This window comes from Poecilia latipinna, unplaced genomic scaffold, assembly GCF_001443285.1.
Source record: "Poecilia latipinna isolate Pla-1442-1.1 unplaced genomic scaffold, P_latipinna-1.0 Scaffold2386, whole genome shotgun sequence".
NCBI lineage: Eukaryota > Metazoa > Chordata > Actinopteri > Cyprinodontiformes > Poeciliidae > Poecilia > Poecilia latipinna.
The window spans coordinates 1-14,967 of NW_015115002.1; the positions used below are offsets into that span (position 1 = coordinate 1).

The window sequence follows — 14,967 nt, forward strand, 5'->3', positions numbered from 1 at the left end:
TTATTTCTTGCGCGGCCCGGTACCAATTGGTCCATGGACTGGTACCGGTCCGCGGCCCGGGGGTTAGGGGCCATTGGTTTAAAGTATTCAGTATAACTTGGACATCAGATGAATCATTATTAAACGTATTGAGAAGTTAAAAATAACATATTGTTAATGTACTTCAACTCTGTAAGACCATCAGCCACATTTTTTTAAAACTAGAAATATTTCATCATCATTGGGCTCATGTGATTCCTGCTCCAGAAAGGTGAAGGTCTCTGGACATCCTGAAGGTAAACACTGACTGGCAGTCAGGGTAAGGATTAGGGTTAGATTTCTCAAAACCTATGTGGATGTATTTGTAAGGAAGGTGACTCTGCATTGGTAGTGATACAGATCAACTGTGACATGTTGGTATGGTTGCTGGATAGACCTTCAACTTTGACCTTTTTATGTCAAAGTTAGGGTTAGGGCTACTTCCAGCACAACTTGAATAGTATTTCCAGCATTCAGTCAGATTGGATAGAAGAATAAATGATCTCTAAGTGGATTATGAAGTCCCTAAACAACACTGCCCTTTGAAAAATATTATGTTTAATTGCTTTTTGCTTAATTAAGAACAACAACAAAAACTCCTAACTAAAAAAAACATTTGATTCGGAAACTGAAGTCAGCAGGTGATGATATTACATCTAATCTATCAGGTGTTCTAGCTCAGACCAACAGCTGCTCCTCAACATATTCTGGCTCATACAGATGTCCTCATATTTCCTAAGAAAAAGCCTCATCATCCATGGTGTGGTAATCACTTCTTTCTTCTGCCTCGTGGTTTTGAAATGTCATCGGACACATCGGATGAGTTTCAGTAGATCAAATGGACTGATGCAATCAACAGAAAGAAGCACTGTTTTCCATAGTAACACGCTCGCAGATGAGAAAGCACTGAAATAAAACAATGGTTCTCATACAAACTATTTCTTCCTGCAATCATCACACTTTTTCTGTTACAAACTGACTCTGGCCCCCCAGCAGAGAAGGGAAAAGTTATGTGGCCCTCATAGGAAAAAGTTTGGGGACCCCTGTGTTACATAATAAATGTAACATATAAAATCATTCATGTTACATGTCACAGAAAACATACTAAAAATCTGATTATATATCAGACCTTTAGTACTGATGTATACAGGGGTGTAAATTAAAAATTTAGAAATCCGACTTCCGGTTTCAGACTACTTGTCAAAAATGAAATAATGAAAATTGAAATTGACAGCTCATTATCCGTTTTTTCCATTTTTGTTTTGTGCACTAAATGGGAAATCGGATAACGAGCCACAAATCCGATTTTGGTTTTCTAAACGGAAAACAAAAAAACTAGTCTATTTCCGTTTTTCCATTTTCCATTTCAAATGAAAAAACAAACTGCCTGAAAATACACGGACCCTCAACAACACTCCTGTGAAAAAATCCACTCTTCATTCAGATGAACAAATACTCAGACAGGACACAGCTGATGTTCAGAGCACCTTGAGAAGACTCAACATACATAAAGCAGCAGGTCCTGATAACATACCAGGTTTGGCTCTCACAAACTGTGCTGACCAGCTTTCTCACGCACTCACTGACATATTTAACACCTCGCAAATTATTCTGTCCTACTTCAAGATGGTCATCATCATTCCAGTGGCCAAAAACCCACAATTTCAACACTGAATGACTACTGTCCTACTGTCCATCCCATGATGATGAAGTGTTTCAATGATTGTGTTAATGTTCTGATGAGAAATCACTTCATCCTTTCTATTGTTTTTTTCTTATCCTCTTCTAGTGTGTGAACTAGTGCATTTTTGCCTCAATGAGCTCAATCAACTGTAAACCTCTTCCTGATTTTCAGTTGAGCTGAAAATATGAGTGGGCTCTTATTTGTTAGTTAGGTCCAAGTGACTCACATTTTGTCTGCCAAACCTAAAGAAACTGCTGCATCTTAGTTTATGAGCCGACATGCTTCTACCTGGATGACAAAATGGTGAGTTTTCTGTCAAACCTTTTATGCTGACAGTGGCATAACATATCAAAACCTGGACCAGCATAAAACCAGCACAATTTAAATGCAAGTGTGGGCTACCTAGATACTGAATGCTGTGTTGTCTGTTTTACAGCCTTTTTGATTGAGTCACACTAATACTGCTACTTTGGTATCAAGAGATCCAACAGGGAATAAACAAAATTTGGGAATAGAGTGGCACATAAGACCTGAAGGAAGACTCTACCTCACCTACAGTTCTGTTTCAGAGTTTATGTTTAACATATACAAAATAATAATAAAATACTTTTAATATACACAGGTTTTCCTTGAAGTTTTCCTGTTTACCTGTGTTGTTGCAGTTTTTTGTAAATAGCCACCTCATCACGCTCCACTGAGCCGAGTTCTTCTCAGACATGAGATGATGACACAGTACAACCTCCATCAGATAGACCCAGAAGAAGAAGAAACCACTTCTGCTCAAACATGACTCAACAAATCATCAAATGCAGAAGACATAAGAAATGCTTGACAGATCTTGACTGTTAATTCAAGAGAGCAGCAGGTAGGACTTTGTGACATCTGAAGAGAAATGCACTTTTATTCTGTAGAAAGTATTTTCATTTTTATTTAATTACTTAACATGTTATGCATATTGCTATGTTTTTTCACCTCTTTAATAAGCAAGAAAAGAATAGGTAGGGTTAATGTTTGACTGACCAATATTTATTTGGACAGATGACAAAGCCACAAAAACAAATAAGACATTGTAATAATGTGTCTTTACATGTAATATCTCATAGCTTCAACATTCCATATTGAGATCCAGACATAATTTTCTCAAATAACAAGGTGGTATTGTTACCACAACATTTGAACTCGGCTTTGTTATCTTGTTTAAACGAATGCTCTAAGTTCTGATGAGGCACGATGTTTGAATTGATTAAAAGTATTGTCATGTTTTCCTGAAACATTTCACAAAGAAAAAAATGTAACTAATTAGAGAAAACAGAAAGTCTCAGCTGTTCAGTTTATCAAAACAAAAGTACTTCTTCAACTTTTATTCTGCTATGTAAACTAAGAATGTTATTTATGCAACACATTACACATATTACTATGTACTGTAATTTATTGCTCATACTAAGGCTAGTATTACCTTTTTGAAGGGTCCTGAAGAAATGCATGTAATAATGAACAATCAAGCAATGATTCTGTCTAAGCTGGGCCATTGTCTATGGGGGAATTTTTCTGCCATAATCCTAGAGCACACATGTTCAGTCTGAAAGCAGGATTTCTGTTCTCAAAACTTTTAATACTTTAGCTTACATTTTTATTTTGAGAGCAGAACTTCATATCTTTGTTCTCAAAACTTCTCCTTGCGCTCAGACTTAGTCTCTGCTTGGAGTAAATCTTTGCTTGCAAAACTCTGCTTGCTTGGTGGAATTTTCCTGCCATAATCCAAGAGCAAATATTTTCAGTTTGAAAGCAGGATTTCAGGTGTTTTGTTCTCAAAACTTTTAATACTTTTGCTTACATGTAAATTTTGAAAGCAGGACTTCATATCTTTCTTCTCAAAACTTGTAATGATTGTACTCAAAACTTCTCCTAGTGATCAGACTTTGTCTCTGCTCGGACTCTGCTCACTTTTGGAAACGCCTACTGGCACAGTTGCCAAGCAACCTCTCAGCCAATAGAATGAAAGTGTTGTGCTGGTTGTGTTTGGTTCCTTTTAGTTATTGATTGTAGCAGAAGCCTCACCACTGCCGCATATTGTTCATATCGATGGACTATTCATGTGAGATCTCGGGGGATAATGTTTCACAAGTTAGATAGACATGTTACTGTTTATATTTGTGAATAGAATATTACTATACTGTGGTGGATACAATGTATATATTTAACATCAGAATGTATGCTCTTATTGTGAAGGGGAGAAGGTACAATACTGTATTTACTGTCTGTCCACCGTCAAAATGCCAGCTAATATTAGTTTGGTGTAATACCGGGGTTCAGTCCCCGCTATGAAGGCTAACCTAGATTTTGTAAATCTAGCGACATTAACACACATAATATATAAAAAGTTTTATTCCCTGTCAGAATTGGGGCCTGCTCATTGTAAAGCCTAATGACAACAGCAGAAATGATTTTCTGTGGTGTACTTTGGTAAAATGAGTCTCTGGCTGAAGGGGCTCCTGTATCCAACCAGCACGTCATGGAGTGGATGAGACTCGTCCAAGATGGCTTGCATCTTGGACAGGATCCTTCTTTCTTTCACCACTGTCGGAGAGTCCAGCTCCACTGGGAGGGGAGAGTTGTTGGACAGCAGCAGTTGTATTGATGGGAAGGTGCAGGGGCCGGAGTGTCAAATCTGTTGAAAAACAGATTGAGTTCATTGGCTCTGTCAACATGGCCCTCAACCGCACCACAACCTGCTGATCTGAACCCGGTGACAGTCCTCATCCATCCCCAGACCTCTCTGGTGTTTTTCTGCTGGAGTTTCCTCTCCAGCTTCCTCTTATAATCTTCCTTAGCTCTTCTGATCTTTACCTTCAAGCACCTCTGAATTACTCTCACATCATCCCTCTTGCCATTTCTGAAAGCCCTCTTCTTCTTATTCAGGATGGTCTTGATCTCCTTTGTTATCCAGGGCTTGTTATGTGGGTAACAGTAAACTGTCTCAGTAGGGATGATGGAGTCAACACAGAAGTTGATTTGTGTTTTGCACTCAGTGAGCTCATCGATGTCCTCTTTATTCGGATGACGGAGTGCCTGCCAGTCAGTGGCCTCAAAACATCCCTGTAGTGTCTCAGTGACCTCTTTGACCCCCTCCTCACTGTCCTCATGGTTGCAGGCTGTCTCTTCACCAGAGGCATATAACATGGGCTCAGGTGCACCAGGTATGATCAGACCATCTGAGTGGAGAGGAACTGACATCACTAGCGAGGAGAGGGTTAATTATGCTAGCTTAACTTTCATCACCTTAACATGTACACATACTGCACAGTTCAGAGAATTTTGGTTCACTTAGCACAAAAATACGTCGACCCACATAGATTTTCTGACAGATAATCAGGAGTGCAGGTGTTTAAATTAGTGTTTAAATTAGCTAATCATCCACCACCAGTGTTCAGGTGATCAATTCCTAATGATTGCAAAATGAAAATTGACAAACATAAATCTGCAATGAACAGAGTGTTCTGTTTGGTGTTTTTACGTACTTTTTTGTGTAGGAAATGTTTTTGTGGCTCTTTAGCGTTAATTGATGTACTTGAACGTACTCCAACCAAATCATGGACAGCTGTGGAACCAGAATCACATAATTGAAAAATACAAAGGTTGCACTAACAAGGATTCACTTGGTTTACATGGAAGTTATTTATTCTGTTTTTTACATTTCGAATAACATGTTGATTTCTATAAAATCTCATGTTGGTCTTTTTGAGCAGCTTTGGCAACTATGTGATAATTCATCACAAAAATATTACTGAATTGTGAAACTTTTCAGCTGTAGGCAACCATTGAGCAAATACACAGATTTATTCCATAAATTTTAAGATCCCGGTACGAAATTCCACCAAGCGAGCTGAGAGTTTTGCAAGCAAAGATTTGCTCCGAGCAGAGACTAAGTGTGAGCACGAGGAAAAGGATTGAGTGCAATCATTGCAAGTTTTGAGAAGAAAGACATGAAGTTCTGCTCTCAAAATAAAAATATAAGCAAAAATATTCAACTTTTTCAGAACAAAAGACATGAAATCTTGCTTTCAGTCTGAACATGTGTGCTTTTGGATTATGGCAGAAAAATTCCCCCATAATTGTCAGGTTGAAAGTTTGTCCAACCAAAGAACATGTCCTTAAACCTCCAACAGGTTTAAGCTGACTGCCTGTCAGGGTTCTGTGTCAGCCAGTACCTTAACTTTCTTATAGTAAAATCATTAAAAATTGATCAAACTTAAAAATAAGTAAACTTCAAATATCAATGTATCTTTGGAAGTAATTACATTATCCTTTGTGTCAGTCACCAGTTCTGGTGGCCCTTAAAAAGCCTGAATTATGCAGAAGAATCTTCATACACTTTTCAGTCATGAATACATGGGATTTCCATGAAGGGTGTGGCGCAGAGTGGAATAGTAATCATTATGGCAAATAGGAGGATGCAAGTTAAATTACAGCTGTTGAAATATAATGCTATACAGTATAATATAATGCAGTACAATATTTATTGTTGGATATTATACGTGTTGCCTCTTGTCTTCTCACAGGGCTATAACAATGGCTTCGCCCTTTCTTTCCTGTCTCAACCTCTGTATGATTATATCAGTCTTTGCATTACCACCCACTGAGCCACCACTGGTTCGTGACCATCCCTTTGTGGCCATATGGAATGCCCCCACTGACCAATGCAAACAGCTTGAAATTCCACTGGATACCGCTGCCTTCCAGGCAGTGACTACACCTTCAGCTGTGCCAGGTCAGTTTCTTACCATCTTTTATGAAGATCGCCTTGGCCTGTATCCTAAAGTCGACATAATCAAGCACAAGATCTACAAAGGTGGTATCCCCCAAAACGGGAACTTGACAGAGCATCTTGCTAAGGCCAAAAGTACAATAGATCACTATATCTCCCAAGATTCCTCTCCTGGGCTGGCTGTGATCGACTGGGAGTCCTGGCGCCCTCTGTGGGACCAAAACTGGGGATCAAAACGTATCTATCAGAAGCTATCCATTACTCATGCATTGCAGCTGGCTCCCTTTTTGTCAGCAAAGAAAATTTCTCAAACAGCCAAGAGCCAGTTTGAGCTAGCTGGGCGACGCTTCATGGAAAAAACTATCAGCATTGGCATCGGCAAACGTCCAAACCGCCGCTGGGGCTTCTATCTGCTTCCTGATTGCTTCAACTATGGATGGAACAAGCCAGGATACACAGGGAGGTGCTCCACTAAAACTAAGAAGCAGAACAACAAGCTGCTGTGGCTGTGGGAACGAAGCACCGCCCTCTTTCCATCCATCTACCTCCATATTACTCTGAGAAACTCTCCCCGGGCCGCTCTCTATGTTCGTAATCGTGTCCAAGAGGCGCTGAGGGTGGCAGCGCTGCCAAAACACCTCTCCACTGTGCCTGTCTATGTCTACTCCAGACCCCTGTACCGGGATCAGACCCAAATGTTTCAGACTCAGGTGATTCATTTTTAACATTTCTTCTTTATTGTTTACATTCAACCTTGACTACTAATCCCAGAATTTGGGGATCTTGGATTAGCACTCAGGTTCTCAGCACCAAGACAATAATGACGCAAGAAGTAAAAAAGGCAATAAAGGTTTTTCCACATTTATGACTAGAACGTCTTACAGTGCCCTCTGCACTTTGGAGGGTACCCTGAAAAATCTTAAAATAAATTCAGCTTTTTTTACATTAGCTTAATCTTCATGAACATTTTATAAAAACACATTTCATTTGGGAACATTTATTCAGAATGGAAAACTACCATATGAAGACAGTTGCGTCTACATAAAACACATCAAGGCCTTCAAATTACTCCTTTAACTAGGCCCACAAAATATTAGAAGATATGCAAAAAAAATTTGCCCAAAATTGCTATGCTGATATTGTGATGAAGATTTATGAGAAATATATTATTTAGCACCACATAAAGTATGTAGTGCTATATTGTTTAGTGTGAATACAATTTACTCAAAACAATTAACAATTTTTTGTGTGAATTCTATTCTCTGTTTTCAGTCCAGCAGTGAACGCTCATGTACGCTAAAGCTAAAGCTAAAGCTAAAGCTGGGTTCCTGCTTTCCTCACTGTCAGATGATTCAGGCTGTTTTTATTTATTGCTCTGACCATAAATATGCACATTAAGGCCATAAGCTGTTGCATTGTAGCTTTTTCCTGACATATGACGATCAACACACATCTGCCTAAGTTAAATGGCATTTTGTTTTGTTTTTCCTATTTTGAAGGGTCTGCCACAGTCTTTAAACGCCAGAGAAACAGGAAGTCATGGATTACTCAATGAAAGTGTTTTATTAGTACAAATAAAATGTGGCACTTTTGTTTCTTTATGTGAAATTTGAATTCCCCTTAGTGAATGAGCTGAGAATAAATGTTTTCTAACATGTTCAGTGTGAGATGATACTACTGAAGTAACAGACAAATATATTTGAAGACTTCTGACAATGGAAGCCAATAAAAATGGAAGATATCATGTCTGAAATAGAACATTTTCCTTTTTCCTTTTCTTTTTTCTTTGTAGGTACCTTGCATTTGGCTCACCTATGCAGGAAGAATTCACATTCTCCATAGTTTTCTTAGGCCATCGTCAATGAACTTACAGGAATATTCACTTAGCTAACACTACCACTTCCTTAGAGCCAATGTTATTTATTAGAGTTGTATTTCTGTGGACTCAATAATCCATTTCCAGTCTGTTTTGTAAGCAGTTTTACAGGATTTACATCACATTGCCATTTTTCTTTTGAAGCATAGTCTGATGTTTTAGGCAGAAACCACAATTTAAATCAGAAAAGTTCTCATGAAATCCATGAGATTATTATCGTAAGTCAGTGTAGCTCAGAGTACTGGACACTTCCAGTCTTCCTATTTGGTTAACATTCAATATTTTCTTTACATGAGCAGAGGATTTTAGGTCATTTCCAAATGTCCAACATCCAAATGAATATAATTAATAGTGAATATGAGAGAATGACAGGAAACAGGAATCTGGTATGAAAATGTATTTGTCACTTGTGTGTGTTTTTGCCCTTTCAGACAGATCTTGTTAACACTCTTGGAGAGTCTGCAGCTCTGGGTGCTTCTGGGGTTGTAATCTGGGGAGGTACCAGGGACTACAACAACAAGGTAACTTTCAAGGCCTGAAGTCATTGACGAACAGTCTGTGTTGATATAAAATTCACATGCCGGCACACACACTGAATAGCTGTCCCGTCTCTCTAAAGGAGAGGAGAGGATCTACCACTGAAGGTTTCTGGGTTGATCTGCAGACATGATCACAAAAACTGTTGAAATATCTAAACAGGAACACAGATGACTAGGCTTTAGTCAGCAATAATCTGAATGTCTTCATTTCCTCTTTTAGGTAGAGAGTAGAGGAAAAAACACGGAAGTATTCTTATCTATATGAAGCAGTCAACCACCAGTTAGTCTTTTGTGGTTTGTTGTTTACTTTAATATAATGTCAAACAAACATTTTTCTAGACCTGTTTTGGTCCTCTGGTATTTGAATTTTGGAATTTATCGGGTTGGGTTTATTATTTATTCATATCTTTTATTTGTGCATTTACATTTAGCTTTTCTAGATTAGCGTCTTCCTTTATTGTGTCTGTTAGTTTCAAGCTTTCCCTTCTGCTTAGTGCCGTTAGGGTTCATTTGTCTCCCTTCCTCTGTTAACTTCAGCCTACTGGTCTTTGCTCCTGCACTAGGTGTTCCCTTTGACTTGACTGCCTCGCCTGCAGCCCATGTCATCATCCTCTCCTCCTTTTACATAGTTGTCTGCTTTCATTGCACTTTGCTGTTTCCTCTAATATTTTCCCTACCGTTTTGCTGCTTCTCTGCACAAGACTTGTAAGTTTTCAGCTTTTGTTAATTAAAGAGAACGCATTACAAATCATCCCAATCTCAGTGAAATCAGCAACCCTGTATTTTGTGTACCGTAACTCAGTCTAAGTTTAGCTCCATTGAGAAGTAAAGGTAAAGCGGGTTCAGTTCCTCCAGGTAAGGGATGTTTCACTTCAAAACAAATTGCAACCGCCAATTGATCAGTCGCTGACAAACCCACTGGACTGGTTAACAGGTGGCACCATGTCAATTGAACTAACAGGGATTTAAAGATTGTCTCAGATACCTGTTTTTCTTCATCTTGAAAACATTAAAGGGGATGTATTATGTGACTTTTTTGAACATTATATCATCTTATAATGTTGAAGGTCAGCAGCACTTAGCAAACACCTTGCAGAATTGTGCATCCAGTCCAATGTGCCTAAGAACAGCTGTAAACGGCATCATGGAGAAACACTGTTGTGATAATTTGCACAATCATCCCATTCCCATCAGTGAAAAACTGATGGGAATGGGATGATGTGTTTACAGGTATGAAAGGGATACAGGAAAGGATAAAATGTCAATAGGTACAAAATCAGGTTATGAATTGGTTCAGGGATGAGTAGATGTAGATGATTGTGCTCATTGATCCTTCAACTTCCTTCAATTTGTAGGCCTCCTGCCAGTCTCTGTCTGACTACCTGTCCTCCACGCTCAGTCCATATGTTGCCAATGTGACTGCGGCTGCCATGCTCTGCAGTAGGCTGCTGTGTAAGGGAAATGGCCGCTGTGTGAGGAAGAACTACAACACCGCTCACTACCTTCACCTGAACCCCACCTCCTTCCGCATCCTAAAGGCAAGCGGGAAGTACATCGCCGTCGGTCTCCCATCTGCCAGCGACCTCAACGACTGGGTGGAGAACTTCACATGCCAGTGCTATGCTGGGTGGAGCTGCTTTCCTGAGCTGCAGCGTCCAACTCAAGTTCAACTTATAAGGGTTTAAATTGTGAGGGGAGTAAATGAATGGCCCTTGCTGCCTTCTTATGGTTGTGTAGTCATTGCTGTGAGGAAAACATATCATAAACAATGTTTGCTCACAAAATAAAGATATGAGGCAAAACATTAAATTCCTGATTCCTGCACTGGGATATTTTTTCTTCCTTCACACAGTTGCTAAACCAACAAGAACAAAATAAACTTTGTGTAGTGATGATATCTGAGAAGTCCAACACATTTGCAACCCACTATTGGCTGAAATGTAACAGGAATGCTTTTTTTTTCAGTTTCTTTTTCTAGGAATAACTCACTGTCAATCTCAAGACACTTTAATAGAAAAACTGTTCCAGCTGTAAATACTTATTTAATCAAATCAATACAACAGATTCTAATTTAATTACATAAGATCAAATTAAATCTTAAAACAATGGAGTTGAATTCAGACAAATGGTTAAAAAAAGTTATATCTGTCCTCTTTAACCAAGCATGTGGCATCAAGGAGAATATTGTGCAGCCTCCTGCCATGAAACAATTTATTGAAGCCTAGATGATAATGTCATGGTAAACTTGTGACAGTTAATTCACAACATTTTAGATCAATGATGGCATACCTATAGATGTATTATTTCAAGGCAACACCTCAAGCTTTCTTACTAACTCTAACCCATAAAAAAAAATTAAGGAGATTAAAATTCTAAGGTTTGGAGACATGTCCTGTGGTTCAGGGATGGCCCAAGGCATAAGCAAACTAAGCAGCTGCTTAGGCCCCCAGGGCCATTAAGGGGCCCCTCAGTGGAGCTGATTGTTTTTTTTTTTTTTTTTTTTTTTTTTTAGTAATAATTTCTATGTCATTATAATATCAAAAACACACAATTTCACTATGAACTGATTTGTTTTTACAATATATATTTGATAATGTATGTAGACATCATTATTTTATGGATAAAAGAAAAAAAAATTCTCTTGGGGGCCCCTGGTGGCCGCGGTAGGTACCGCACACTTCGCTGGTACCTTCGCCGGTAGGAAGAATAGAAAAAAGCCAAAATAAAGGTTTGTTTTAATGTGCCTTGGTAATGTAATGAAAAAGATTTGTAAAGCTGGTAATAGAAAATTAGCTTGTTAGCAACCTGGAACGGTCCAGTTCAACAGCCAAACATTTATGCGAGGGTCTTTGTGTTTGTGGGAAACTGAGTTTAAACTTTAGATGAGTTGGTTCTCATGGTGGCTCTGTATATTTCTGAGGTATTTTTGGCTTCAAACCACTGTGTTTGATTAAGTTTGATAACAATAATTAAAACTTCTCAATGTTTGACATTGTCTAGCAAAATATTTCTATGTCAGGCTACACAGCTGCTACATCGATGAGCTGCTCTAAGCTGTAGTTGGGATATGTTGTTTGCTGCTGAGCAGAATCATTTTGTGGCTAAAACAAACATTATTTTACACCAACTTCTAAGTTATGTGAAACTTCTGTTAAAATCATTTGAAGGCTCAGAATCAGTCCAGTACCAATCCACATTCCAGGGGAGAAAGACAGGTCAGGTCTGCACGTCTGCAGTTAATATTTTTAACTGCAAACAACAATATATTGTTGCACGTTTGCAGACCTGACCTGGTGGGCCGGTCTGTCAGTCAAACCTCTCACTGCAGAGCAGAAGAGGACAGAGACTGATTTATAAACCTTTGCTGATGAAGATAAGATTACGGGACAAGATCAGCTTCACGTGTAAGTATCGGCCAATCACAATCCCCCAAAATTAAGGAAATCGGCGCCCAGAAATCAGCTGGTTGATATATCAGTTGGCCAATAAATGTAACCTATATTATGCATGTGTATAATGTAAACAGCACTGCCAGAGATGCAATAGGTTTATAGCAGGTGTGTGAATGATCTAATGATCGGACTGCTGACTGCAGCCAGTCCGCATTGTTAGCAGAACTAGAGGGCCCCAAAACCACATTTCGGTTTTGAGGCCCTCAAAATGTTTTTTGAGGGCCCCAACGTTTAGCAACATAAGCGTTACATAACCTTGTATTAAAGCAGAAAGTACGGCGGCCACCGTAAGAAGGGCTTACAGTATTCAATTATGCCCCATGAACTGATCAGTAGATTATTGCGAGGGAACGCAAAAGAAAAAAAAAAAAATTCCCATGTCCCCTGTCCGTAGGTTTCCTTGTATGTCATACCTTTGAGGCATTAATTCCATATAAGAAAGCACAAGCTATAGTTAGGAAGACTACTAGAGCAGCTAAGAAGGCTTGTTGGAGGCAGTATTGTAATTCCTTTGGAAGAGAGACCAAATTGTCAGAGGTATGGAGAGTTATTAAGAAAATGAATGGTGTTAAAAAGAGCTTTTCCTTACCAGTTTTAGAATTAAATGGGAAAATAGCAGTTAGTAATAAAGAAAAGGCAGAGTTATTAGCAGAAACGTTAATTAAGGTGCATAGTTCAGAAAATTTATCTGAAGATATGGAAAGTAATAAAGAAAATTTATTGGATGAAAATCCAGAAGTTACTACTAGGAGAGAAGTCTCAAACCAGGGTTTAGATATGCCTTTTACTATGTATGAGTTAGAAAAAGCTATTAATAATGCTAAGCAATCAACTCCGGGGAAGGATGGAGTGTGTTATGTAATGCTCAAACATTTTAAATATTCATCTCTTACTGTTATATTAAAATAATTTAATCTGATTTGGATGACTGGGAGAATTCCTGCAGAATGGAAACAGTCAGTTATAATTCCTGTGTTAAAACCTGGTAAAAATGCAACAGACCCGTCAAATTATAGACCTATAGCTCTCACTTCTTAATTAGGGAAAATAATGGAGAGGATTGTTACAGATAGGCTTTATTGTTTTATTGAGAGTAAAAATAAATTCTGTCCTTTTCAGAGTGGTTTTCGTAAAGGGAGGAATACGATGGATGCAGTTCTGTGTTTAGAGTCAGAAGTAAGAAAAGCTCAAGCAAATAAAGAGTTAGTGATAGCTGTGTTCTTTGACGTAGAAAAGGCTTATGATATGTTATGGAAAGAAGGATTATTGATTAAATTAGGGAAAACTGGTATAGGAGGTAAGATTTATAATTGGATTTTTGATTTTTTGTTTGGTAGAGAAATAGAAGTTCGGGTTGGGGCGAATTTCTCTTCTAGATATGCTGTTGAGAATGGTACCCCCCAAGGTAGTGTGTGTAGCCCAATTCTCTTTAATATTATGATTAATGACATTTTTGATGAGATAGATAGTAGTATAGGCAAATCTTTATTTGCAGATGACGGTGCTTTATGAATTCGGGGACATAATCTGGTTTACTTACAGAAAAAGATGCAGGGTGCCATTTTGAAAGTGGAAGGTTGGGCTAATAAATGGGGATTTAGGATGTCAATTGCAAAGACTCAAGTTATTTGTTTTTATAGAAGACATAAGGAAGTCAAGTTGTACCTTTATAAACAAAAGCTTGAACAAGTGAAAACAGTGAAGTTTTTAGGTGTTATATTTGATGAAAGCTTAACTTGGAAACATCAAATAGAATCAGTTCAAAATAAATGTAAAAAAGTGAATAATTTGTTGAGATGTCTCTCAGGACAGGAATGGGGAGCTTCAAGAAGTGCACTGTTGGGAGTCTATCAGACTCTCATGAGATCTACTCTGGACTATGGGTGTACAGCATATATGGCAGCTGCTGACAGTCATTTGAGAAAACTTGATGGAGAGCAAACACAAGCATTGAGGATTTGTTGTGGAGCTTTCAGAACATCGTCTTTAGCTGCTTTACAAGTAGAAACTGGTGAGCTTCCTTTAAGATTAAGAAGGTTGAAACTAATGTACATGTACTGGGTGAACCTACAAGGACATAAGTGTGATCATCCAACTAAGGTGGTGCTGAAGGAATGTTGGGAACATCATAAATTAAATTGTAATAGTTTTGGATGGACTGGGGACATAAAGGCAAAACATCTTGGTTTAACTGTGTTTCAGCTCCTCATTCTGAAATTCCACCATGGTTATTTATATCTCCAGAAGTTGATCTTCAATTAAGGGAAATTTTTGAAAAGAATAAGACTCCAGAATCGGTTGTAGTTAATAGATATTTTGAAAGATATAAAGACAACATAGTTATATATACAGATAGATCTAAAGATTCAAATAGTGGTAGAACTGGGGCAGCAGTGAATATCCCACACCATAAAGTCTTGATTAAGAGGAGAACAGCTGACCATTTAGCTGTTTTTACAGTTGAATTATCAGCCATCATATTGGCCTTAGAATGGTTGTTCGATTATGATATTAGGGAATCTGGCTAATTATCGGCCTATTTCGAAGCTGCCTTTTCTTTCTAAGGTTTTAGAGAAAATTGTGTACTGTCAGCTGACACAGTTTTTAGATGACAATGGCATTCTGGAGGTTTT

General features: G+C 38.3%; 1 protein-coding gene across 1 annotated transcript; it reads left to right on the forward strand.

Annotated features, from left to right (window-relative positions):
• Window positions 1–2,454: 2,454 nt before the first annotated feature.
• Window positions 2,455–10,704, forward strand: spam1 (sperm adhesion molecule 1). The gene is made up of 4 exons (XM_015019171.1): window positions 2,455–2,567; window positions 6,262–7,177; window positions 8,775–8,864; window positions 10,238–10,704. Exons 2-4 carry the CDS (start codon window positions 6,272–6,274, stop codon window positions 10,565–10,567), a joined length of 1,326 nt encoding a protein of 441 aa, XP_014874657.1. The 5' UTR covers window positions 2,455–2,567; window positions 6,262–6,271; the 3' UTR covers window positions 10,568–10,704.
• The last annotated feature ends 4,263 nt before the right edge of the window (window positions 10,705–14,967 follow it).

Excerpts from the sequence above, each read along its gene's own strand:
- spam1 (XM_015019171.1), top strand. The coding sequence starts at position 6,272 with ATGGCTTCGCCCTTTCTTTCCTGTCTCAACCTCTGTATGATTATATCA. Across the intron at positions 7,178-8,774 it reads CCCAAATGTTTCAGACTCAG|ACAGATCTTGTTAACACTCT; the intron begins GTGATTCATTTT and ends TTGCCCTTTCAG. Across the intron at positions 8,865-10,237 it reads CCAGGGACTACAACAACAAG|GCCTCCTGCCAGTCTCTGTC; the intron begins GTAACTTTCAAG and ends TTCAATTTGTAG.